The following is a 26,712-nucleotide window of genomic DNA, read 5'->3' as shown; positions in this document are numbered from 1 at the left end:
TCCTTACCAGATGCCCGAACCACCTCAACAGATAACGACCTAACGAAAAGCTCTCTACAGCTGCTTTTTATAATAAATAAATAAATGTAATAAATTATGATACACAGTAGATGTCAGTAGATGTCGTCATGTCAGAGTCGATGACGTCTCCCCTATCTGGTCTGGGAGGGCATGTATGCCTTCAGGAACACACTATGCTTAGACAAGGACAAGCAATGGCTCCATGTTATTTTGTTTAGAGTATTCAGTATAATATTATTCTATGCAAACAGTTTAATAATAACAATAGAGAAAGTATGTAAATCAAAATTTCCCTAACACTATGACTATTTTATCACTTTTCTGGACATACTATACTATGACTATTTTATTACGTTTTTTGACATACTATATACTATGACTGTTTTATTACTTTTTTCGACATACTATACTATCACTCTTTTTAACATGCTATTCAATGACTTTTTTTATCACTTTTTTCGACATACTATATTCCATTAAACCGAAGGCACTTCCTTAATTGTGCTTCAGCCAATCAATGTTATTTTCATGAATTACAATTCAGCGTTTTCTGTATTCTTTACAGTCTGATCTACTTAATATCGGGCCTTTGCCGACAGAACATTCTCTGCTATCACCTCTTTGAAGATGAAAACATACGTAGAATTAATTCATGTTTAGCCGATATATTGTCTTCAGAAGTTTTCATGTCTGCAGGTATGCTATGTCTCTGTGTGTGAGCACAAATTGGAGGTTCTGGAACCACACTGGCAGACCTTTATGACTGTACTTTACTGTTCACTTGAACTGCTGCTGGCCTGACTTCGGTTTTTAATGGCATCCAATTAGAGGTGAAACTACTGAAAAGTGTATGGACTGAGCTGGCACTTGGTACTTTATATTTTCATAGGAGTAAAATGGGAGTAGTTACAGTAACCCCAGCTTGACTTCTTTTATATAAATAATTATAGTATAGTGTGTATGTGTATATACATATATGTATGTGTATATGTGTGTATATGTATATATTTGTATTCATGTATTTCTCCGAATGATTTGTATATGCGACAGGAAGATGTTTGTTAAATAAGTAAATTTGTGGTGTCTTGTATTCCCATGTGGGATGGGCCAAAATGTTTGGCATGACACAGAAATAAAACATAACTAACTACCTAACTATATAACCGTATAATAACTTGACTCCAAAAGTGAACAAACTGAACTAAGGCTTTGTTCATGCAAAGATGTCACACATCTTAACAATTCACCATACATTTGACATATAACAGCATGCAATCAATGCACACTAAACAAAAAGGAAACACAATACACCAAATCAGACTATTTGAATATTTTATTAATATGTAGAAAATGTATTAAAAAAAGGAACTATATAGTACATGTTTAAGTCAAACTAGAGCTAAATTTGACAGTAATATCCAAGGTTATCCAACAATAAATCCTTATTTTCAGCATTTATGAGCTTTTCAAACAGTCAAGATCACATTTGTCAACATTTACATTTCATGGCAAGATTTCAAATCAAAGCAGTTTCAGTTTCTGGCTTATATAACAACTACCACCGAACATGGTGGTTAAATGAGTTAATTTACTTGTAAAAGTAAACCCATGAAATAAAGCATTTTTTCTTTTGATATCATAGAGGACCATGTGTCATTATTAACTGTCATTTCTTTTTGCAATGTCAGTCACAGAGTAACTGGAAAATAAAATAAATAGAAGTGAAATAAATAAGTGGAACAAGTTTCCTTTACTGTAAGAAGCTCAGTAGAAATAAATAGTAATACAGTGTGTGTATTCCAGTGACCGACTAAGTTTTAATTTTAAATAATGGAGGAGATTGTCTTTTCAAACCCCCTTCCTTCCAAAAAACATTTTTTTAAAGTACTTAGTTAGACTGCAATGAGGAAAACAAATTACTTGATCTACCTTGATGTTAGAAAATGATTCAAGCTCTTTTGTGTGTAATTTTCCAGCATGTTGTTTCCATGACAAGACAGTTCAACTTCAAAGCGTTACGTTTTTTTAAATTTTTTTTTTCTTTTTTACCAATGGAAAAAGATGATTAACATTAAAATGATTAACCTGAAATGAAAGGCAGGACAGAGGTGTTTCCACTCAAAACATTTCTTTTTGTGGTTTTCTCAATGATTGACAGAAAAAGCTTGAATTCATGAATGATGATTGGAAAAATATGCAAAATATTTATCAGCTTTCCTCTTGAAAGATTTAAAAGCACCTTTATAGTTTGCCATGAGAGAAATCCCTCACATTACAAATAACATTCTGTTCCTTTTCTGCAAAGCCTCATGACCTTTGTTCCTTGTACAAAAATGCACCGAGGCAAACTTCATCTACATAGTTAATGAAATAAGTACACGGAGAATTCCCTAGTCTACTATAAGTCACTGTGGGAGATGGATTGCATGAGAGGCTCTGAAACAGTCACTTTGACACTGAAACATAAATCAGACCTGGGAAAGGTCACATGTTGAAACAGTTTGTTATAAATTATGTTTTAGGTTATGTTGTTTTTATTTTGCCCTTGAGGGCAATTTTATTGTCTCCACAACAGCTTAGAGGCCTGGTTAATCTCTAGTATCTGCATCTTCTAGTTTACAACCTATTTCAAGAGCACCTTTTACCCAGATCAGAAAAGAAGTATGTCACACATTCTTATGACATTTGTCATTCACTATCAGGCTCTTGATTGCAATTCAGTCAACATGCGATAGGCTCCATCTGCCCTTTAACACAACAATGGTTAAAAATAGAGCGGTTAAAGGGGGAAAGTTTCTGAATAGTTTGCATCTAAAGGGGGAACACTTCAATAGTCACATTACCTTCAACTCTATATCTACATGAGTATATTAGTAGTTTATAGAGGGGAGAGTCACCATTGTTTTCAAGTCTAAAAGGACAAAAAACACAAACTAAAAATATACACAGTCCAATGACACAAGCCAGATTTTCTGGTTTGCTTCAAGCGGATAACTGAAATGAAGAAACTGACCGAAGTACATAATAATGAGATTTCCAGCTGTTAATATTTGGATTATTGAATATATTAGGAGAACAAATGTTGCTTGCAGCGATGGTGGCATTGATTGTATTGGACATTTAGTTTTTATGGATAATATGAAGCCAGAGAGGAGATTTAGCAAGTTGTATGTGGTTTGACTCCACAGAGAGAATTTTCCTCCAACAGAGGAGGCAGGACACTAAAACAAAACAATTTCCAGAAAACTGCAGTCAAACAAATACACTGGCACTGAACACTTTCCGTGTGAACACTGAATGGAACAAAATGCTTGGTGGGCATGCTGCAGATTACGTCTGCCCTACTAAAAGAATACATTCTCTGCCATGTTTGCTGAATTTGTTGTTTCACTGGGGAGCTTAAATAGCGAGAGTAAAAGGGCACAGAATAAAGACTTGGCTCCACTCCACCTACTGTTCTGCTTTCTTTGTTAAGTTCATTTCAGCTAGCAGGGGGGTGGGGGGGTGGGGGGAATCTGCACTATGCCCACCCTAACTTTCTTTCGCATAGAATTTAGTGTTCACATTGCATAAACGCATAACACCAGGGGACATGATTACCATAAAGTCCCTGAAAAGTGAGAATCTATTAATACAGGAAAAAGCTGCTTCAGTGACTTTGGTGACAGAACTGACTGGCATCTTTCCAAACAGCAGGCAGTCTTTATTACGCAGATCTTTGGTTACATGTTACATCTATCAGCACCATCTCTGCAAGCAACCACAGCATCTACAACAGGGGTGACACCGATATTAAGCATTTGTAATTTTCTCGAAAATAAAGTCCAGGAAATATTTAAATGCCCATGAACTACTAAAGAAATAATTGAATTAAATGAACAACAATAGATTTGCTGTGTTCCCTCTCGTAGTGCAAATACTGTCCCAGTGTGGCTACCAATAATAATAAAGTTCAATATTGATGATTTCATAATTAACACAAAGGAATCAACACTGACACAGACGGAGAAAAATAAAATAGATGGTAATGAAGCTGTTGCTGGTGCACTGCTTTGTGAATGATGATACTGGATGTTCAATTTGCTTTTTGATGCTAATTTAATCTCGTATGTCCAGTATTTGTCATCATGTTTTATGATAACATTACCTTAATATGGGTTCAAAAACCAAGGCATCAAATCATATTAAATAGATGGACTTTTGTCACAATATCAGTTATAAAAATATATATATCTTACATTTAAGGGTTTTAAGGGCATATACAGTATATTTATCGTTAAAAGTGTTATTATTTCGTAACGGTTAAAATAACGTTAGCTATCGCAGTCTTAAGGGCATTTCTGAGCACATTTCCTCGCATCTCAGGGAAAGGCAAATCACAGACTTAAAGGAGAGAAAAAAAAAGAAGCTTGGTTTGTCTTTCCATTTTTTTTTTTTTTACAGGAAATAAAACCATTGTCATTCAAAGTATTTAATAAATTACATACAGTGTCCTCTATCATCTGGGTAGAAGTACAGCAGGGAAAGACAGCTAAAGTTGGTTAGAGACAACCTGAGTTCGGACATTGTTTCACCCTCTCTGCTATTTCATGATCTCATCCATGGTTATAATGTGTATTGGTAGTATATTAATAATAGGTTTTATTATTTTACAACTGAATATTAATACAATATTAGTAGCTTTCTTGTCACAACCCTCTTTTTCTTTGCAGCCTCACTAAAAGACATTACAGAGCACATCAGTGAGGCTCACAGATAGCAGAAACTCATCCGAACTCCATCTATCTATGACTCTGGGCTGGGTGGAGGCGCTTTGTTTATACAGGGGCAGACCGCCTCCTCTTGCTGCTGATGCTACGGAAGTTGAATGGCCTCATCTTCATCTCCACGAAGGGAATAGAGAACTCATGGCCTTTCCAGTGGTACCAGTTAATACCCTGTAAGAGTGAAATGTGTGATTTCAGAAGCAGCTTGAATCAATCTTTTTAGGCAAGGCAAGGGCATTTGAAATAAAATGACAGAAAATGTAAAATAAAATGTTATATATTCATTAAAGTGCATTTCAACCGAGCATTCAAAGCAAGAGAAAAAAAAAACTGATTTAATAGCTGGCACAATCATGGATTTAGTGTAATTATAGTCTCACTCCAGCCCTGCTAATCCCTGTCAAAACCTTCCCATTTGCAGCTTTGCTCTGAGAGGCAATTTCTCTCTGTGTGTCTTTATGCCTGTCCATCTCTGCTCCCACCTGGTCTCATTTCATGTCGCCAAACAACAAAGAGAAAGGTAAAGAGCACGGAGAGAGAAGCAGGCTCCAAAGCCTTTGTAGTTCCCCCTAATCAAAGCTTCATACAACACCTCACTCGCTCTGTCGAGCCATTACAGCATCAAGCTGAGAGAGAGCTACATCGCACTTGTCAAAAAGGACCAGACAAGCCTTCAACACTCACTCCCACCTCAAATGCAGCAAGCAAAAAACACCTGGGACACCAGTGTTTAATGTTTTGGCTCGGGTCTTTTCCTTCCACGTTCCTGTACTTTGAACATGAACTCAATGGTGTGAGTGTATGAATAAGTGGAGAGTGTATGAATAAGTGTCATTCCCAACAGATCATACATGCACTTTTGATTAAACAAGATTAAGAACATTTTCTTCTCTAAATTTGATTATAATTGGTGCAGCAGTTATGTTTTGTTGGCCTTTCATTACAGCTCCTCTATCAGGCCAATCAGTGTACCAAGTATGGAGATGGATGTCTGTAGAAAGTTTCATGTAATGTAATTTACAAATGATTGTTTAAAAGTGAGAAATTTTAACCTTTAATCATACTGTCATAATCGAGCCAGTTTATGTGAATTTTGTAAATTATGCCAAAAAACAGTGCCAAATTGCCACCCTGTTCAAGTGACAGCATCCTGCTGGCACATCAATACCACGGAGGTGAATGGAACATTTGTGGTGCTCAACGGATTGAAAAATTGCAAATTCAACATCAATGTGTATTTCCAGAAACAGTGTCTGAATAATCCTTAGAAATTGGTGTCAGCAATTTTCATTGGAACTACTTTCTACCAATGAAGTAGTTCCACTGAAGAGTTCATCGTGAGGTGACACATGAACGTTGTTTATGAAAAGACACACTACTGTGGAAAAATTTCAAAAATTTTTAGTCATGTGAACACCGCAGAAATGAAATCAACCAAAACTATCCACGAGACCCCGGGGCAAAAATGAGCTTCATTCCTCCCACTGTCTGTGCATTGCTTATAGTTTTTTTTTAAGATGAAATACTCCCTGGACTCAGATTTCCTATGTGGTAATTAGATTAACAGAAATGTATTTAGGAATATGCAACATGTAAGCACAAAACTAAAAAACCTAAGATCTGAAAGATAGACTCCCATACAGGCATTTTCTTTGGGACCGGACCACAAGTTCAGGTAACAAAGCTCCCCCACCTTAAGGCCAGGGCCACACCGCCTACCTGAGCAGCGCGAGTGCATTGCGACCTCTTGCTGTTTATTTGGGTGCCCATGTTAACAGGTTAGCTGCGGCTCATCTAGAGATTTGGAGTGTTGCCTATTTTCCCTGCACGGTTCTCAGCAAAAATAGACAGTACAAATTATGTGTTGATTGTCATATTGACGTCATACCAGCAACATTACACCTTTCATCTGTAGAATATGTCGCAGACACGAATAAATAAATAAATGTTAACTCAACAATTTGTTTCCATTTCAAATTAAAAGCCCTTTCTGTGGAATCCCTTCATCTGGTAACACAAGGCTTTTATTCTATGATTGATGGCCATGATCAAAGGCAAACTCAATGTGGAAACACAAGGCTGGCAGGCAGCAGCGCAACAAACAGTTCAGCAGTTCAGCAAGATAGCCGTCACGCACAGTTAGGCGGTGTGGCCCGGCCGTAAGGCCCTTATCATGTCAGTTGATTTTGTGCTTTAGTGCTGCATATTCCCAAACACAAATTTGATTAGCACAAGTCTGGAGCTCTGGGGTCCTGGGGCAGTTGTGTACTTTGCCATGTTGCTAATCCAACCATCCTGGAATTTGGATGAATAAACCAATAATTATTTTCTAACTTGCAACACAAAAGCTCTTTGAATCAATGATAAGTAGATTAACTGACTATTTTATGTGTCACATTCACTCTTTGATCAACTAGCGCATTTATTGGATGACTGACCTGACTGTGTCTGGACTCGCCGTATTTGCCGTTGAGGTTGGCCCGGTGGCAGTTCTTGTACCACCAGGCTCCTTTGTAAGACAAGGCACAGTTAGTGACAGCGATGTCATTGTCTCTGTCTTTTGTGGAGAAGGGCCGGCCCTGGTGGTAGCTCAGGGAGTCACCTGGGATCAGAGGGGGGGAGAGAGAGAGAGAGAGAGAGAGAGAGAGAGAGAGAGAGAGAGAGAGAGAGAGAGACATTAGGGTATGCTGGGCAACACTTAGGCTGCGGTGAATAACGGCGTAATGAGAGGACATAAACGACCAGGATGGGATTGACATGAGAGGGAGGGAGAGGAAAGAAGTCCTGCTACAGGCTCTCTGAATTTATTTAGGGAGAGAAAATTATAATTATAAACATGAGGGGATGACGGGTAATTCTGGCATATGGTCATGTTGACAGACTGAGAGATACATGGAGAGCGAGGACAAGAGTGGAAATGTGGAGTAGTGCTGAGGCGGCTTTCAGACATTAGGGAGAAGAAAAGATGGAGGGGAAAAGAGGCAGGAGCAAAAAATAGCAGATGGCAGAATAGGGTTGGGAAATCATTTTCATTTAAAGGTTGGGGAAAGCACACACTTATAGCATATAGTGTAATTATTTGACTTTAGAAAACGATTCATATCGCAAAAAGCTTTAGATGTTGCTATCCTCACAGGCCATTTTTCACATGGCTGTTATCCAAAGAGCCAAGTAAAATGCAAAAAAATGATTGTTAACTTAAACAGATGTAAACATACTGTATTGTATTAAATGTAATGTATTTAACCACGTACCAGCAGTGCCATTGTACTCTCCTATCCTGAGCTTGTAGAGGTTTCTTGCGTCTCCAATGGAGAATTTGTCATAATTGGCGTAGACTGACTCCTGTCCGTCCCTCATGTCAATTCTCATCTCATAACGGCCCTGAGCAGCAAGCCTCTGGATGTTGTCAAGACCTGTGGAGAAACAACACACATCATATTGTATTTAATAACCAAAGAAAGATCTGGGTTTTACAAAAAATATTGTTAGAGCTCCAAAAGCGGATTTAAAAATCATCACACTCATACTGATATGAAAGTCATTATCCTCATATAGTAATTGAATAAAACGCCACAGGGCACCTTTCAAGATACACTCAAATAGTGTTGTTGCACAGATGTCTGCATTGGCCCAAGAAAGGTTAACAACACATAAAAACATCAAGAGATGTAAATAGCACAAAATTACAAATCACAAATTTTCCTCAAATGGTCTTTTCAGCATTATGAAACTCTATACACAGAACCTTGATTCAGATGAGGAAAAACTCTACAATATTAAGTAAATAAAATGCAAACATATACAGTATAAGAATATTGATCAGAAAATACAGAAATCCATTACACAAAGAATTAAATATAGATTTTTGTGACACAGTGACATTCTACCCCCTGTACGTACACATAGATAGTTTGTTTCCACCGGCAGCTCTGTAGGTTAAAGGTTTGAATCCTGATAAGCACTATGTCGGACGTTTTTGTCAGCTGGTTGCATGGATGTGTATGATTGACATTATCGAGAGCAGCGGACACTGTCACCACCAGCCCCCCTGCAAATGCCACACTGTCGCCACTTTCTGAGATATGCGGCTTTGCTCTCTATCTCCAAGGTAGCAGATGTGAGGCTCGTTTGAACCCTGACAGGCGATAAGACCCCACACCGGCCTGAGAGATTGGACCTGCCTTTGCTATCAGATTACAACAAGCACCCATTTGGAAAAGAGTCTCTTTTGCTGCTTAACCTCCAACTTGTACACTTTTTTAAACGCTGAAAAACGCTCTGGGAAAATCCAAAGAAAAAGTAAAACTCCTCAAGCCTTCGCTGATAAGGAGTGGGACGTAGAAATACGAGAGAGCAGGGAAACTCTGGAAAGCAGATACAATCTATGATACAACCCAAAGGCACTTAAGGTGACAGGGGAAAAGCAATTGTTGTAATAAAATTGTGTTTAACACTCAGTCATTTCTAATTGACATCGTATAATATCACTGTATTATCATCAATTAATCTTGCAGCCATCTTTTTTTCTTTTCATAGTTTTTTCCTCCAACAGTTTTATGGGATCAGACTGCTCTATTCCAAACTGCAGCGATTAAAAATGCATTTTGACACACTATTGCACTCATACCCTATTATACAACCAATATTACCATCTTGACACATTTTATTACCAGCCTTTCTCTCTCACTTACACAGAAGCAAGGGGGGAAATTAAAAAAAAAAGGAGAATGGGATAATGATCAAATATTTGCACACAGCCACCCTGGTTTCTCTCTGTTATTACATCATCAGACTGACATTGTGTCGAACGTGAAAACTGGCTGAGGTCAGTGTGTAGGGAGAATAGATTGCCCTAGAGCAGCAGTAAAAACGACTGTTTTCAAACTGTAACAGATAAAAATGAAAGCTTAATTTCCATATTCTTTACTGCTGACCTCTTAAGGGCCTTTTCTTTTCAGTTTGAGTGGGTTTAATATCAATGTTTATGGTTCCATACTGTCCAATATATTGCTGTTCTGTGTGTAGAGGCGGTGATTAGCTAAATGTTCACTATAATAGCTCTCAATGGGCTACGACAGCGACCTAAGCTGTAGAAAGAAACGTGAAGGTCCAATGGTTTCAGTGACCATCTGTATGACCATTAGGGCTGCAAAATATATCGTTTTTTTATCGTCGTCCCGCTATCAACTGGTGCAATAAACACATCGCGAAAGGCTGCGACATATCACGAAAAACACTAAGAGATGTTTTGTGTTAGTTGAAAGAAAAGATCATTAGAAAAGTGCACTTTAAAATGTAGCTGTCATTCTTTTTTTTAGTGGTGCCTTTTATATCCTATTTAATGTTCAATCAAGACAGTTGGAAGTGATTTCCTTGCATTTGTTTTAAATTCAACAAGCAATTTGTTGTCTTTTAGCAGAATACTGAAAGCAGCAGAAATGCAGTACGGAGTACACTTTAATATCTTTTATTTATCGCAAGTAATATCGTTACTGCGATGTTCAACAACATTACACATATATATTTTCCTGATATCGTGCAGCCCTTAATGACCATTCACTTTCTATTATTATTCACTTTCTAAGGACAATACATTATAAGGAAACTTCTTACACTGTAAATGCTAAACGCTATAGTGCGTAGTTTCTGCCGCCCCCATGAGGAATTCTAAGTAATGACAACAAAACTGTCGGCGAGCCCACATGATACAAGCTTTCCATGGACCTCCCCCCCCCCCCCGGACACCACAATCTTCTAAACATAGCCATACTGAGAAATACAGAGAGTGTTGTGGAGCTGATAGTCTTAATTAGCTTTGTAGCAACTCATTTGGCAATGGCTTGAATGTATCGGACATTCATTAATATCAAAAAGCTAAGCTATAAAGCTTTAAAGAGCCCCACAACTCAAAATGTGTCATTCTTCTGTTTATGTCCCCTAAAATGTCTGACCTTGACTATAATGACTTGTATCCGTGCACAGTTTGTCACTAGAAAGTTTGTCAATATTTCAGAAGTCCATTATAAAAAAATCTCCACAAATCCATTAAACTTCAGAACTTCAGTGTCAAAGTAAACCAGCGATTGTACATCCATGGGCATGATTCAGACAAGAACTGCTAATAATAATAATTCGGCATACTTTTAATGGTTCAAATTGTTGCAAGCTGTCTTGACTTTTCTGCTGAAATCGTGAAAGAACTGGAGTGTTAAAATCAAAGAAGCTATTGTATTAGCTGTATTGTGCAACCCACAGAATGTCCCTTTGTGATTGGCCTCTTAACATCGGAGTTTTGTTTGGCGAGGACACACATTTGTTATTAAATTGCCCTTTGCCATGTTCTGCTGAGATCATGTATTTAATAAGATAATGCTCTAATAGACCGTTTTGACAGAAGACATTTCAAATGAATTCAACAGAGCCACTGTTAATGTGCCAGTGCTCACAACACATAGATCAACAGACTAACAGGTCAGTTTGATACAGCAGGCTCAACATTTTGTGCTGTACTCTGTGCTGTGTTCCCTGCTGGCATGTTATCTGTAATCTGGCATCACGGGGAGAAGCTTTCACAGGAGCAAAGAGCAGCTCTTGATGCTCCACACCCTGAGGTTACATTAAGCTGCTTTTATGCACTAAGAGGACAGAGTACAGTAGACGACAGAAGAAAGATGGGGGAAAGTACAACCTAGGAGGCACTAAAAAAGTAAAGCAAGACCCTAAAGAGGAGGTGCCCTCGACTAGTATAGATCCAGAAGTGGTGAAAGGGCAGATTATTGTTGAATCAGCTGAAGTGGAAACGGGTCAGATGAAATGTTGTAATCACTGAACCAGATATGCTTTGGTGTTTTGGGATTTTAATGTACAATACAAATCTGCAGGAAATGAGGCAAATGTGTGCCAGGATTCCATCAGGTCTCTGTCAGAAACCATTTAAACATTGCTGTCACAGTTTAGCTCACTATCTATACTTTATACTGTTAGTGCACAGAGGAGGGATTTCTCTCCTACAGTATATGGTGTGTGTAGTGTTATTGTACAAAGATGTTAGTCCAGTATTTTTCATCACGCCTCCTGTGCTTCAGTGAGTCATTTCCTCTACTCGTCTTTGAAATACAAAAACAAATTATTAATATATACCAGCAGACAGCAATCCAACTTTTTCTGTTGTGATAAAATGTTAGGTGCTACCTTTGAACACCCTCACTGTGATGGCGGTGTAACAAAAGTAACAGGAGCAGCTGACAGTTTAGTTTTTCAATTCGACAACACCGCAAACTACCGCTTTAAAAATAACTAGCAAATCTGACAGACTCAACAAGAATTGCAGACTTTTGTACCAGACTCCATTATATTGTCAGCTCCTGTTCATGAGGGGTTGGATGTAAAATCTCTTTATGCTTTCACCTATTACAGTGTGCTAAGTCACTAATGGACTAGAGCGTTCCACAGCTATCTTGTGTTATGACCCAATATTTTTCAGCTGCAAAGTAACAGCCTTCCCTCTGTGATAATGCAATGCCATAAAATTTCCCCCCAGTGTTATTTCACTCCTCTAATCAGAAAGTTCAAAAACATTCATCTCAAGGTCCTGATTCACTTAATGAAATATTCATGTAACATTTCCTTTAATCATCTGCACCAAAACAATAACACAAAAAACTGGCCCATGAAGAAACATGACTCATTTGCACATTTTCTAATGAATATAATTATTGTTTCATAATGAGATTTTGGGGGAGGGGAAAAAAAATTCAGCAGTCCATCAAAACAGTGAGGATGTTCTGTTGTTTTGTCTTTGAATCAGAATGACGTTAAAAACAATTACCAAGTCATTTCAGGGAGAGATGAGCTTTCAGAGAATCCAGTAATGAATCGCACAGACTTTGTGAAGTCAAGTGCTGAAAGATGAAAAAAAGAAAAAAAAGACTAGCAGAACGGTTCTCCATCTTCATACAGAGTGAAAAATCTTACAAGAAAGGCTATACTGCCTGCGCAAGATATTGGAAACATCTTTCCTCTCCATGAAATAGATGTATCAATTGAAACCAAGTGAAAGCTACGACCCTCTATTGATTGCACCTATTAAATCCACTTCAGTCACGGAGATGGCGTGTAGATAAAGAGGGCAATACAGCTTTCACAAAACTGAACAAAATGGAAGCAGATTGCAGCTTAATATCAGCCCGCAGCCCATAAAATGCAGCGGAAATATATTGGTCAGGGTGACAGGAAGTTGAAATAAGGCAGCAGCAAACCTGACGTGAGTTTTCTAATACTCCTACTAGTCAATCAGTATCATTTTAGGTTTATCAAGAAGCGACTACTACCCAGTTCCTACCTTTTAATTTGATTGAGGGAGATAGTACAGATTGTAAAGGCCAGACATCAACAACTGGACATGGTAATGGACTTACTGTAGGTAAATCCTTGTATTTAACACTGCTCTCTCTATACAGTTTTTTCTCTAGAGTAATTATGTTAAGATTCTTACCAAGCCAGAATTCATCCTCCAGGTTTCCAAAGCCGACCCGATAGTCACTCCACTTCCTGGAAAAGTCTGTCAGGCCGTTCTGACGACGCTGGAATACCTGAAACACCACAATGCAACAAGATCAGAAAAATACAACTCGGTTGTTCAGACTTAAATAGCTGAGATAATTCAGTACTGTATGTGGTCCAACAAAATCTCCCCTACTCTTCTTCCTTTCTCTTAACCCTAACTGACACAGTTTCTTACATTTGCACATATGACAAAAGTGCTATTGAAAGAAATAGTGTCAGTAATCTTGACAGTGACTTACAATCCAGCCTCCTTCATCAGTGGTCATGTCGCAGTACACCTGCACGCCCTGGCTGGGGTCTCTGTTGATGTAAATGGTGTAGACGCCGCTCAGCGTCTCTCCATTCAGCAGGTGTTGGGCACAATTCTGAGGTGTTGCAAATAGACGACTCCCTGGAGAGAAGTAGAGGAGGTATGAGGACAAATGACGATTGCTTTTTGACTAAAACAGATTCAGTTTGTAGAGATTTATGTAGACTGCATGGATAGAACTTCAAATTATATGGCATTTTGGCAACATTTTTAAAGGTTCAGTTATTAATATGTTTATATCAACAATGGAATTAAATAACTATCTGCTCAGCACTAAACAGCAGACAAACCAAGTTAGATGTAATATAAGCTGTAACATAGTGGAGCATTAAGCTGTTAAAGAGCAAATATTTTCCTCAGGAAAGTTGAGCTAAAAGTAGAGTGAATATTGACCTTACATTCATCAGGCAACCAGAAACAGAACTCTAAATGAAGGTTTTGCAACTTTATAAGGTGATAATATTCAAATAGTGAGTTTACAGCTTTTCCTGCTGCCTCCAAGTGGTCAAAAATATCAATTGAAACTTTTAAATTAAAAATAAAACTGACAACTTTTATTGCACAGCTTACTGCTATGTCAACTGCTGGGTTGAAATGATGGGTATTCATATTTGCAGTATTCACATACTGTATATTCCAGATTAGCAACTTCATGATGCTTCCTAACCCTTGTTTGAGTGACATATCCTGGATCTAATTACACACTGGGTACACTGAAGATTAGAGAACCCTATAGCTCTAGGATTATAGACAGCCACCCTGCAGGTGCAGCCTAATGGAAGTCTCCATCACTATGCCAGAGGGAGGAGAGATGAAAATTATGTCTGACTTCGGAGACCCATTATTGTGCACCTTTGTTATGGTGACTGTAATGGGAAACGCTGTGCAGGAGGGGAAAAAAATATCTGTAGGCCAAGAAAACTCAACCGGTTAAAATCTCTTTCCAAACTCAAATCAAAGAATACAAATACATAATGTGTGTGTGTACTCTACCTGTAGTGAAGGTAGTGGAGACTACAGCGCTGGTGTCAAGTCCCCTTGCAGCCTGGAGCTTGACAGTGTACTCTGTGGTCTCAGCCAGTCCCTCCAGTCGAATCCAGGTGTCCTCTGCATCCAGGATCAGCTCCTAGCACACACGCACGCACGCACGCACGCACGCACGCACACACACACACACACACACACACACACACACACACACACAGTTAAAAGATATTACATAAAGACATTGTCTTTTATAAAAGCAATAATTTAATGTGTATTCAGTATAAACCTCAGGGTAAAATTACATTAGAATCCCCACAAGTCACTGATAAAACATTGAATTGAGCTTGTGGGTTTTTAAAAGACTTATGGCAACAAAGAAACCTTCAAGCTATTTTTGTTCAGGATAAGCACGGCAGCTTGCTTTGTGTTCCAGTAGCACAGTATAAAGAAGAACTTATAATGTCATAACTGACGTTCTTTTGTTCTGTAAAACAGTGGTGTCTTGTACTCCCTTGTGGGATAGGCTGGATGACACAGAAATAAAAACTAAGTAGTAAAAATGACCCTTCAACTGACTGCAGAACAAGTCTGTCTGCCTGTGGGTTTTCTTTCCCATGTGAAAAGTGACGTAGCCATTTAAAATACAGAAGGGGAGGAGAAGGGGGGACGGAGAGAACAAGATAAAAGACTCTTATCGGACAGCCAAGCTGCGAAGCAATCAGGAAACAAACATTTCTATTTTTGGTGAAGAAGTCACAATGGTACAGTGCAGTTACTTCCCTGTGCATTTGACAAAACTTCTTGCATTGAGCCCGTCTTAAGGAGCCAAGACGTTTGACATAGTATTTTCTGTGACATCAGATTCTGAGACAAAAAGCCACCGACAGAACGCTCAATTGATGAACAGAAACTTGAACTTGGCCTTGAATGTATGCATGTGTTACAGTTTGCCCTGAATACACATTAAATATGGACAAGCACAAATGAAATATTCAGCCAGTTTGGGGAAAAAAATCAAACATTTCCAGGCAATGTGTCTATGTGAATTATGCAGGGAGACAGCTGGTATATGGTTTCTCTCTGTCTCCAAGGATCTGACATATCCCCACCAGGTTTCCAGGGTCAAGATTCTTATTGCAAGCACAAAAGGCCCTGTTTTATGATACATACCTTCATAAGCTTGCAATCGGTGTGTTGTGTGTGTGTGTGTGTGTGTGTGTGTGTGTGTGTGTGTGTGTGTGTGTGTGTGTGTGGTTGGATGGGTATTTATCCTGGTGTGTGTTTGACTGGGGAGATCTTTATTATTCCAAGCACGAAAATAACCAAAGTGATACATGCAATTACAAACCAGTAAGTAAATGTTAATCAGATAAGAAATTAATCTCACTGCTACTGTGTGTAAATTACTAAAGTTCATTATCTCTGTAAGAGGGGAAGCTGGCTGAACACCTGTGAGGCTCACCAATATGTGGTTAGATTACAGCCGAGGTAACGCTGCCGCATATTTTCAGCCAAGCCAGACCTCAAGTAGAGCAAACCAGAGGAAAATCTCACAATAAGTACTTCAATCTACCGCAGCAATCGTTTTTGCTCTGAGCATGTGATATGACTCATTTCTTGTTGAACGATATGATTTAAAAATGTGGCACTTGTTGAGGCGGCTCATCATGGTGAACGAAGATGTATATAAAATCTAAAAGAACATGATCAAAGTTGGCTAGAAGAATGAAAAATGAAATTGATTTTCAAAACTGGGTTTGCAAGATCTTCCAGATTTCCAGAGACAAATTCTGTTTAATGCACCAATTTAATAGGAAACTGTATGTAATTAACAACGAAGAAAATTCATATAAGCAGCTGTTAATATTTTTATTACAAAAAAGATATTGAAGATATGAAGACTTATCAAAAATCTTCCTTTTCCTCTTAGCCTCTAAAAGGGCCGTGTCAGTGTCCCTTGTTGCTTAATAGCTACAGTATGGGCCAACAGTGGCTTTGTTTGCAGTAGTAGTGAGGAGTAGGGACAAAACCAACATCTAAACAGACCAATATTACATTCACAGTTAACTTTTTAGGCTGTTTAATGTCCAGCAGTTGACTGCAAACTGATGTCGGTGAACAGTTCCCTGGTGGATGTTTGTTTGGTCGCTCATTCAGCAACCCAAAGTGCAACAGAAGACATGTGTCCTTGTTTGTTAGACAGTTAAGCTTAATGTATTTGTAAGTTGGATAAAAAGGATACATTAGCAAAGAAGCAAATTTTTTGTTGTTGTTTAAAATCTGTGGCTCTTGTTTTGTGTAGCAGGCTGCTGTTTGGTTGTTAGTCAGTATGACCATCTGCCTATGATAGAACAGTTAAAGCGTAACTATCGCCAAAGCCATGCATCCTAGGGTATTTTTGTGAATGTACGTGAGTCAAACTTTAGTTTAAAAGCATATTTAGGACCGAATCGCCACTTTTAAGATTCACCGTATTCTCGTTTTTGGGTCAAATGGCCTTTTGAATGGGAGAGCTAAGAGCACTCTCACGCTAGTCTCAAAATAGCTATTTTCGAAATACTAAGAAGGCTCGACACAACATGAAACTATGCTCGAAGTATCACCAGGGGGTCTACACATGAACGAAAGCATTGACAACATTCTTTGTGTACACAGATATACTAAAAAGAAAGTTTTTGAGCAACTCACCGCAGCTGTTGTTGTTCCCGGCCACTACCACCTCGGCAGTCAAAACGAGTCGATATCCGAATGCGAATGAACAGTCTCCATATGAGGCTCCTTTTTCAACTACAAGGTCAATATTGTTTTTCAATAACGACAAAACAATGACTTATCCATGCATTTATATGGAACTAAGCTTTAGGAGCTTTCCGTCTTTACTCTCCTCCCTGTTACGTTCCATTCGGAAATCGATTGTTTTTGACTGACAAAATGGCTGTGGCCGGAAACAACAGCTGCGCTGAGTTGCTCAAAAACTTTCTTTTTAGTAAATCTGTGTACACAAAGAATGTTGTCAATGCTTTCGTTCATGTGTAGAGCCCCTGGTGATCGTTTCATGTTGTGTCGAGCCTTCTTAGTATTTTGAAAATAGCTATTTTGAGACTAGCATAAAAGTGCCCCTAGGTCTCCCATTCAAAAGGCCATTTGACCCAAAAACGAGAATACGATCAATCTTAAAAGTGGCGATTCGGTCCTAAATATGCTTTTAAACTAAAGTTTGACTCACGTACATTCACAAAAATACCCTAGGATGCATTTTGGCGAGAGTTACGCTTTAAGTTACTGGTTTATGCAAATGTGGTTTAAAATTAAACTGTTCTATTAGTTGTATGAAAACAACAGTTGTCCTTTAATGCTAAAAAAGGGAGTGCCATAAAGAAATCAAACAGTATTGAATAATAATTTCTATCTTTTGGATAGTGATTTGTATGCTTTATGTATGTATTATGCAGATATGTATGCTGTAGGAGAAACATAATTATAAACAAATTTAATTTCTGTTTGACTTTAACATGCACTGGAATCGAGTGAAATCAAAAAAATGGGTTAATCTGAATGGTTAGCGTTGCATTCTTTGTGCATGAGTGACACCCGATGGTCAACCACACAGCAGTACCACACATTCAAGGTCAGAGTGTGTGTGTGTGTGTGTGTGTGTGTGTGTGTGTGTGTGTGAGTGAGAGAGGCTTGTCCACCATCACTGCATCAGTATGGATGTGTAAGTGTTTTTTTTGTACTGTTCCTTTACAAGATCATGACGTAAGGTGGGCATTGAAGGCGAGAGTCTGTGTGGATCTGGTGTGCTGTGTGCTTGTGTAAGACACCTAATTGCCAATAAAAGAGTCTTTTGCAGAGCATCATGGGAAATGGTTCTAGTCAATATGTTAACAGGCGTGCTGCGTTCCACACAGCTCTTACTAATGTGTTTTATTACCATTACTCAGCCACATCAAAAAGTTTAATCAAAATAAACAATGTCTCTTCTGAGACACATTAAAGTAATATCTATTAGACAGGCAATTTCACTGCACAGTTCCCTTGTGTGTACATCAATCTGTGGGTTTGTGTTTCCCCCAAACGCTTGCATGCTCCACATCAAGGGATTACATGATTGAAAGATAAAATTTGGATTTTGAAGGGCTTGTCAAAGTTTTGATTCTGCATTCATTTTCTTTCCCTGAATATTGTTTAACTCTGTTACAATAAGTTGATTAAATTGGGAAATGTTCTTCTACTTTGCAGAAATCCAAGAAGGGGTTTCAATATGCCCTTCAGTATCTGCAGAATTACATTTCTATTTTCAGGTGTGTGGATTAAAAAAAGTACATCTTATCTCCCTCACACGTTTGCAACTGTAGCATGAATACTCAACAGGATTTGAGCAGATGGAGAGTAAATAAGGAAACACATTTTGGCTGCAGATAAAATGTTAACATACATGGAATTACAGCATATAGGATGTCAACAGTGTTTGTGTGTGTGTGTGTGTGTGTGTGTGTGTGTGTGTGTGTGAGTTGAGATACAGTTGTTAAGCCATGTATGCTACATACTTTGCGGCTGCCGTCGGTTGACTTGTAGGTAAGCATGTAGTTGTCAATTTCTGCGATTGGCGGTTGCCAGGAGATGAGAGCGCTGCGATGATTCACTTCACTGGCTGTGAGGTTCAGGGGCGCGTCCATGGCTGCCAGAAAGTGAGAAAAATATCAATTTAGTGCAAAACATGGAATGTTTTTTAAGGATGTCTTCTATACCTACAGCGTACTGTAGTTCTCACATAATGACAGGTGTCGATTTGTCCGTCCACTTTTCCAAAACAATCATTGCTTATTGTGTTTCATGGTTTTATAGGTGGGCAGTTGTCAGGGTGGAGTGAGTAAATGCCTGGTATTAAAAGTAAGGTAACTGCTGAAGAAATTTTCAGAAACGTGAATGTGCCATGCTCCATTCCTAGTCTTGTGTGATTAGGCCACACATATTTTTCTTTACATGACCACATTTGAAAGGGTTAAATTAATCTCTCACACACACACACACACACACACACACACACACACACACACACACACACACACACACACACACACACACACACACACACACACACACACACACTCCAGCAGGGAACATGTATTTTATTGAATAAATTATCTTTTATATGAACTCAAGGTCTGGTGTCCTGCAGGCTTTTGATCATCTTGTAGATATTAACAACAAGCTGTGGCTGACTCACTATTAGGAGAGGAAGTACCAGGCAACACTATAACAGTTTTTTACAATTGCTTACACACTAAAATGAAAACTTTCCCACAATTAGCAAAACCTTACACTCAAGGAGCAAAACACTGGCCTATATTTGCACAACTGTAAGCACATTGTCAGCTTCACACTTTTTGCAAAACATCACACACAGTGATTTGCAAAACACTAAACACACTTGTATGCATTTGACACAGAAATTTATCATGATGTCATTTCCTTGCAATTTCAAAGCAAAGGCTTTTAAATGAACCAATTGGTTAAACACAGCCACCAAGTACGCAAACACATGATTGCTTACAGTTTTTTACGATTGTTTACACACTCAAATAAAGATTTCCACACAATTTGCAAAATTCTACTCCAATGAGCAAAACACCTCCACAGATTTGCACAACATTACACACAATGTCTGCTTCACCCTTTTTGCAAAACATTACACACACTGATTTGTAAAACTCTACACACATTTTCACACCTTAGACACAGATAAGGATTGTGAGGTTACTTCCTTGTCATTACAAAGCTCCGGATTGCCAATGACCACACCAATGAACAAATTGGATAACCACATCCACCAGGTGTGGAAGCACACATGTGCTAATTTGCAAATGCAGCACTCAGGTGTGCTATATGGCCTGATCCAGCCAGACGGAGAGATGATGAATAGTTACAGTATTCTTGTTGCTTTTACAGTAGTTTTTCAATCAAAGTGTATGTACTTCATGCAGTAATTTTTATTTGTCTACAGATTTTATTTGTTTCATTGATTTCATTATTGGTTGATTGCTGTAACTGATTATGGTAAGAAATACTTGAAATATTCAGTCTGCAGCATTCTCTTTTTTTTTTTTTTCTCCCTATATCTCAAACTAATCATGAGGAATGTTGTGGGTTTGTAATCTAGGAATTATGCAAATTGAGTGTGGTGTTTGGATAATTGTGATTATATTTTGAAAAAAAGAACCCGGTTTTCAAAATTGCGTGCAAACAATTGAAAAAAACTGTAATTGTAGACACACCAATCAGGTTTAAGCACTATATAAAATGCAGCAGGTAAGTTCACCTGCCTTCAACCAAAATGGAAGGAGTCAGAAGAAGAAGACTGAGAGTGAGAGGGGGAATCCACAGAGGAGGAGAAGGAGGAAGAGGAAGAGGCCCAGCCAGAGGTAGAGGCCGAGGTGGAGGTAGAGGAAGATGGAGAGGGAGAGGAAGACCTGAAGCCGGAGAATATGCTCAAAGAAGAAGAGGACCAAATTTATCAAATGAAAGTCGCGCAACACTAGTGGACCATGTGAACCACGGATTTACGCTGAGGGACTAGTAGATATACATCTGTCATAAGGACATTTCGACAAGGAAACAGGTAAAATAAAATCTGTCTACAGTTACAGTAATCAGCTGTTCATTGTAAGCACCATATCAGCACTTTTGATACCCCTCCCTGTGACATTTGAGGATTGAGGGTCGAAAACGACAAGGAGTAACGGGGCCCATATTCACGCGAGGGTTTACAATCTCCGGCCCCAGGCTCAGGTACCCCTCACTGACGCCATGGAGGACGCCTGTGACCAAGTCGACGCCGCAGCTGTGCAAGGATGGATTCGACATTCAAGACGGTTGTCTTGCCAATGAGGATATCGCCTGTGATGTTGATGAAATTCTCTGGCCAGATCCAGCTAGGCGAAGAGATAATGTCTAGTATTTTCTGTACTTTTTCAGATAATTTTTGTATTTGTTGTTTTTATTGTGTGATTGTAACCTGTACTGGATACAGTATATTATGTTTGTCTGTTGTTTGCTGAGCTAACAGTGTTATGCACACTACTGTAGTAGCATGAAAACTGGGACTTGTTTTGTTGTTGATTCTTCATGTTGATATGTTGACTGATTTGGGTATATGGAGATAAATAAATTATATTTTCCTCAGTCTGCAGCATTGATCTTGTGTAGTGTTTGGTGAACTTATTGTAAATTTGCACTTTCTCTGTGTACTTCATTTACAGTACTCTAATCACTGAGAAGTAGAACTGCTATAAGTGTTTTAGGTTAGCAACAGCAGTGTGTATCTGGTTCAAACATAATTAAGTCAAATGAAACGTGTGTGTTTCATATGGTAATAAAATATGTTTTTTATAATTTAGTGTATAGTTTTTGCAAGAGTGTTTCATTTTGCAAAGGGTCTGAGGTGTTGTGCTAATTGGGTGTGTGGTTGTGCTAATTGTGTGTAGTGTTTTGGAAAAGACCCGTTTTCAAAATTGTGCTTAAGCAATTGAAAAAAACTGTAATAGCGTGTCAAATTTGGGCGTTTTAAAGATATAAAAATTAACAACCTTGAAATTAGACTCATAACTGCCCCACAGATAATCTGCAGGGTGGTATCAATGCAGACCTGTATGGAGTCAACTGGCCAAGCCACAGCAAAGCACCTAAACGGCATTGGCCCTTTTTCTGAAATGGACAGGCTGTCTATGCAGCCTGAGACAGGTTTTTTCTCTGGATCAGACCTGCTAATAACATTCCCGTTTTTTCCAGAGTTTGTCCTGTATTTTAAGGCCATCTTCCAACGCCCTCCCATTTTGATGTTTCTCCCAGGAGACTCCGTAATTTGCATAACCTTTAAACTATTATGCCATACATGGAGCCATACATTTTGTCTGACGTCACACAAGTTGCCAGATCGTCTATGAAACAAAATTTATACACACACAATCCACACATTAGATACAGCGGGGAAAATAAGTATTGAATGTGTCAACATTTTTCTCAGTAAAGATATTTCTGATGGGCCTGTCGGCATGACATTTTCACCAGATGTCAGTAACAACCCAACTAATCCACACATACAAAGATAGCAAAACTAATACGACCATAAATTAAGTTGTGTGTAATAAAGTGAAATGACAGGGAAAAAGTATTGAACACGCTTGCTGAAATTTATTTAATACTTAGTAGAAAAGCCTTTGTTGGTAATGACAGCTTCAAGACGCCTACTGTATGAAGAAACTAGTTGCACACATTGCTCAGCTGTGATTTTTGCCCATTCTTCAAATGTTGAAGGTTACGGGGGCATCTTCTATGAACTTCTTCTTTCCAGAGGTTTGCAATTGGATTCAAGTCGGGTGATTGACTGGGCCATTCTAACAGCTTGATTTTCGTTCTCTTAAACCAATTGAGAGTTTCCTTGGCTGTGTGTTTGGGATCATTGTCTTCAGCATCCTGGTGGATGGCAGCAGATTCTTATCTGTGTCCCGGTACATTTCTCCATTCATCCTTCCTTCAATTATGTATATGAAGTCTGCCAGTGCCAGATGCTGAAAAACAGCCTCACACCATGATGTGCCCACTTCCAAACTTCACTGTTTGTATGGTGTTTTTAGGGTGATGTGCAGTGCCATTTCTCCTCCAAACATGGTGTATGCTATGACAACCAAACAGTTCAATTTTGATCTCATCTGACCAGTTTATATTCTCCCAGTATGTCATTGGCTTGTCCAGATGTTGTGCAGCAAACTTTAAGCAAGCTTCCACATGCCTGTTCTTGAGCAGTGGTGTCTTACTAATTGTTTTCTTTGAAACAACTGTACCTGCTTCTTCCAGGTCTTTCTAAAGATCTCCGCGAGTGGTCCTTGGTTCTTCGACAACTCTTCTAAGTATTCTATGGACTCTTCTGTCAGAAATCTTGCGAGGAGCACCTGGTCGTGGCCGGTTAATGGTGAAATGATGTTCTTTCCACTTCCGGATAATGGCCCCAACAGCGCTCACTGGAACTTTCAGAAGTTTAGATATTCGTCTGTAATCAATGTCATCCATATGTTTTTCTACAATAAGCTTGCGATGGTCTTGGGACAGCTCTTTGCTTTTACCCATCATGAAATGCTTCTTGAGTGACACCTTGGTAATGAGAAACCTTTTTATAGGCCATCAATTAGGACTAATCCAACTGATATTAATTTGCAACAATAGGGGGCAGGATTGCTTCCTAAATACTGACATATTTTAGCTGGTTTATTGGCTTCCCATGCCTTTTTACACCCCATTTTCTTCATGTGTTCAAAATGTATTCCCATTATCATTCCACTTTATTACACATAACTTTTGTCGTGGACATACATGTTTTGATTTCTTTGTATGTGTGGATTACTTGGGTTGTTACTGACATCTGGTGAAAACGTCATTCCAATAGCCCCATTGGAAATATGTTTACTGGGAAAAATGTTGACGCGTTCAACACTTATTTTCCCTGCTAGTAAAATTTCAACCCATCTGTTACCGCAACTTGGCAACCCACAACCCAATTCAATCGCTGTGTGTAAGCAGCGGCTCTCTGCACAGGCAGATGGACAAGCTTACATAACGTAGCGGTTAGCTTAGCTGCTTTAGCTCAAAATGTCAACCCAGGACAGCGTTCAACCTAAAAATAAAGGACTCCTCACTATAATAGACTATTCTACATTAAACAGGAAACAAAATGTGTTACAAGGTTTGTACAGATTGCTTAAAAACAAGCATACAACACACACACAAACTCAGAAGCAAATGCATACATAGGTACACATATTATGTAATATTATGTGCATGAATGATACATGTTAATATAAATTGATATGTGTTTTCTACCACAGTGTTAACTCCCCCCTGCCGAAAAAAACCACCCTTATTATGATACTTATATGTTGGCAGGTATGCTCTGTACAAACATAGCAATAGATGTAGCAGAGCATCAATGAACCAACCTCTTAACAAAATATCAATTGCTGAGATTAAATAAATTAGACAAATGTTATGCCAGTACTGCTAAAGGTCATCTTGAAAGGATCTTTTTATTTATGATTATGCTACTTCAACCACAAGTGTGATGCTGCCAGTCTGAATCAAGATTCAATGGAAGGCTGACGTTAGGGCGTATTTTGATTAAGAGGCCATGTGAACCATATGCAATGCAAGGCATATTTCAATATTTCTATAGATCTCTTAATGGAATTCTTGCCTGTATATGATAGTGTGACAGCATAGAGATCAATAGGAATTAGAAGAATACTTTCTGAACTCCCCACCGTTACTGTATAGTATTTAGATATACATTTTAAAAACTGTGCACAAATGAATCAATGTTTGACAGTTGTTAGAATAACTGGACACGGTTTGTTTTTTTTAGCAAATGTTGCTCAAAACAGAGTTTTTTATTTGATGTGGACTATTTAACACATTTGCAGATTTAATACACATGTGGTGCACTAGTGGGTTCTTACAGCAGCCTGGTGGTGTAAGTGGAATTTGACTCAAAATAAACTACAGTGCCCATATAGTAGTAATGAAGGAATAAGTCATCCAGTGCAGTGTTCTGGCTCATTAAGGTGCTAATAGTATTTGGACAACAATGCAGGTCTATGACACATTGGAATGGGCTATTTTAGGCTTTGGCTACACAGGTAATATTTGTCAGTAGAATAAATAGATTTTTAGGTTTTGGTCTTTTCATATGATTTGTTGATGATGAGAAATTGCCAGACTTATCCTTTATTGTGGGAAACCAATGACATGCCAGGTAATTGTCCTCAATAAAGGATGACAGCTGGAAACCAAACATATAGATTAGTGCCATCAAATAAAAAAGTAAGATTTCTCATTCTAAATATTACAACTGGAAGTTATCTTATCATCTGTACTTTCTAAGCAATTAAAAGAAAAGATAGGAAGAAAAAAAACAGCAGTAGATCAGAACAGAATGACAATAGGACCTTCTTGCACATGTACTGTAAATGTATTCCATGAGGTGGGTAAAATCTCCACACCAGTAATCCTAAATCCCCACAGGAGTGAGTGAGAGGAGCAGTGGGACACTTTTCCATGTTTAGTCACAGTGTATCACAGCCCCAAAAGCATTTAAGCCCTTAATCAGCAAGCCCATCCAAGTTTTACTGTACATTACATCACACCATCCAAGTTTATTTTTGGTTCCTGCACAGCTTTAAACAAGGTGTGATTATAGTGTATTGATACCTTAACCACATCACAAGGAGACTCACCTACATTTCCCCACCTTACATCACCCTTTTTGAGTCAATATGTGATCTTCCGATATGGTAGCAGAAGCACTGACATGCTGTAACCTCATTTTAGTGCATGATAGAAAATAGATGACCTTCTATTCGGAAAATCCGTTTCCTGGAGTTACATCATGACTCTGGGGCACATCGTCAGCCAGTCACCAAACAGTGCTCTGAGTAGGGGAGTCAGGGACTCTGAAACAAGTGCTGCACTTTGTGTGCTGTGCAATTCAACATCAACGCTGTGAATATGAGATAAAGATATCAACTGAAAGGCCGTGTCTTTCTGTGATTCCCTCTGTTTGACTTTTCTCACCTTTTTTTTTCTTTCCTCTGTAGTGAAACTAACATGGGCTGAACTTTCAACTCCTCCTGATGACTTCTCATCAACTTTTAGTTAAACATCTAACCCTCAATTGAACCCAGTCCTCACACAACTCTGAACACACAAAGAACATCCACACACACACACACACACACACACACACACACACACACACACACACACACACACACACACACACACACACACACACACACACACACACACACACACACACACACACACACACACACACTCTCTCTCTCTCTTCTTGTTTAAATCCTTGTCTGTGTGCACATATGGAAAGATCAATGACAGCTCCGTAATTAACAGTGTGTACCTGCCTTGATAACCTCTGAAAAGAAGCGGGGTGCCTTCTCTTGGAGACAGTGATAGACAGATCCATGTTGTGTGACAGGGGGATGTAGAGAG

At 38.7% G+C, this 26,712-nt stretch overlaps 1 protein-coding gene across 6 annotated transcripts in view; it reads right to left on the bottom strand.

Moving 5' to 3' along the window:
- Positions 1–4,446: 4,446 nt before the first annotated feature.
- tnr (tenascin R (restrictin, janusin)) overlaps positions 4,447–26,712 on the bottom strand; it is a 171,472-nt gene continuing 149,206 nt past the window's right edge. For 5 of the 6 annotated variants that reach the window (XM_039815425.1, XM_039815423.1, XM_039815428.1 and 2 more), the window contains 7 exons: positions 19,203–19,333; positions 14,659–14,791; positions 13,595–13,746; positions 13,285–13,381; positions 8,042–8,203; positions 7,226–7,389; positions 4,447–4,958 (listed from right to left, as the gene is read on the bottom strand). In XM_039815425.1, coding sequence (XP_039671359.1) covers positions 4,839–4,958; positions 7,226–7,389; positions 8,042–8,203; positions 13,285–13,381; positions 13,595–13,746; positions 14,659–14,791; positions 19,203–19,333 — 959 coding nt within the window. In that variant the 3' untranslated portion in view covers positions 4,447–4,838. The remainder of the gene's footprint in view (positions 4,959–7,225; positions 7,390–8,041; positions 8,204–13,284; positions 13,382–13,594; positions 13,747–14,658; positions 14,792–19,202; positions 19,334–26,712) is intronic. The other variant, XM_039815429.1, reaches the window with a different exon arrangement.

Source organism: Perca fluviatilis, chromosome 11 (genome assembly GCF_010015445.1).
Source record: "Perca fluviatilis chromosome 11, GENO_Pfluv_1.0, whole genome shotgun sequence".
Lineage (NCBI taxonomy): Eukaryota > Metazoa > Chordata > Actinopteri > Perciformes > Percidae > Perca > Perca fluviatilis.
Note: the sequence above shows the minus strand (reverse complement) of the source record. Positions and strands in the feature narration are given on the sequence as shown.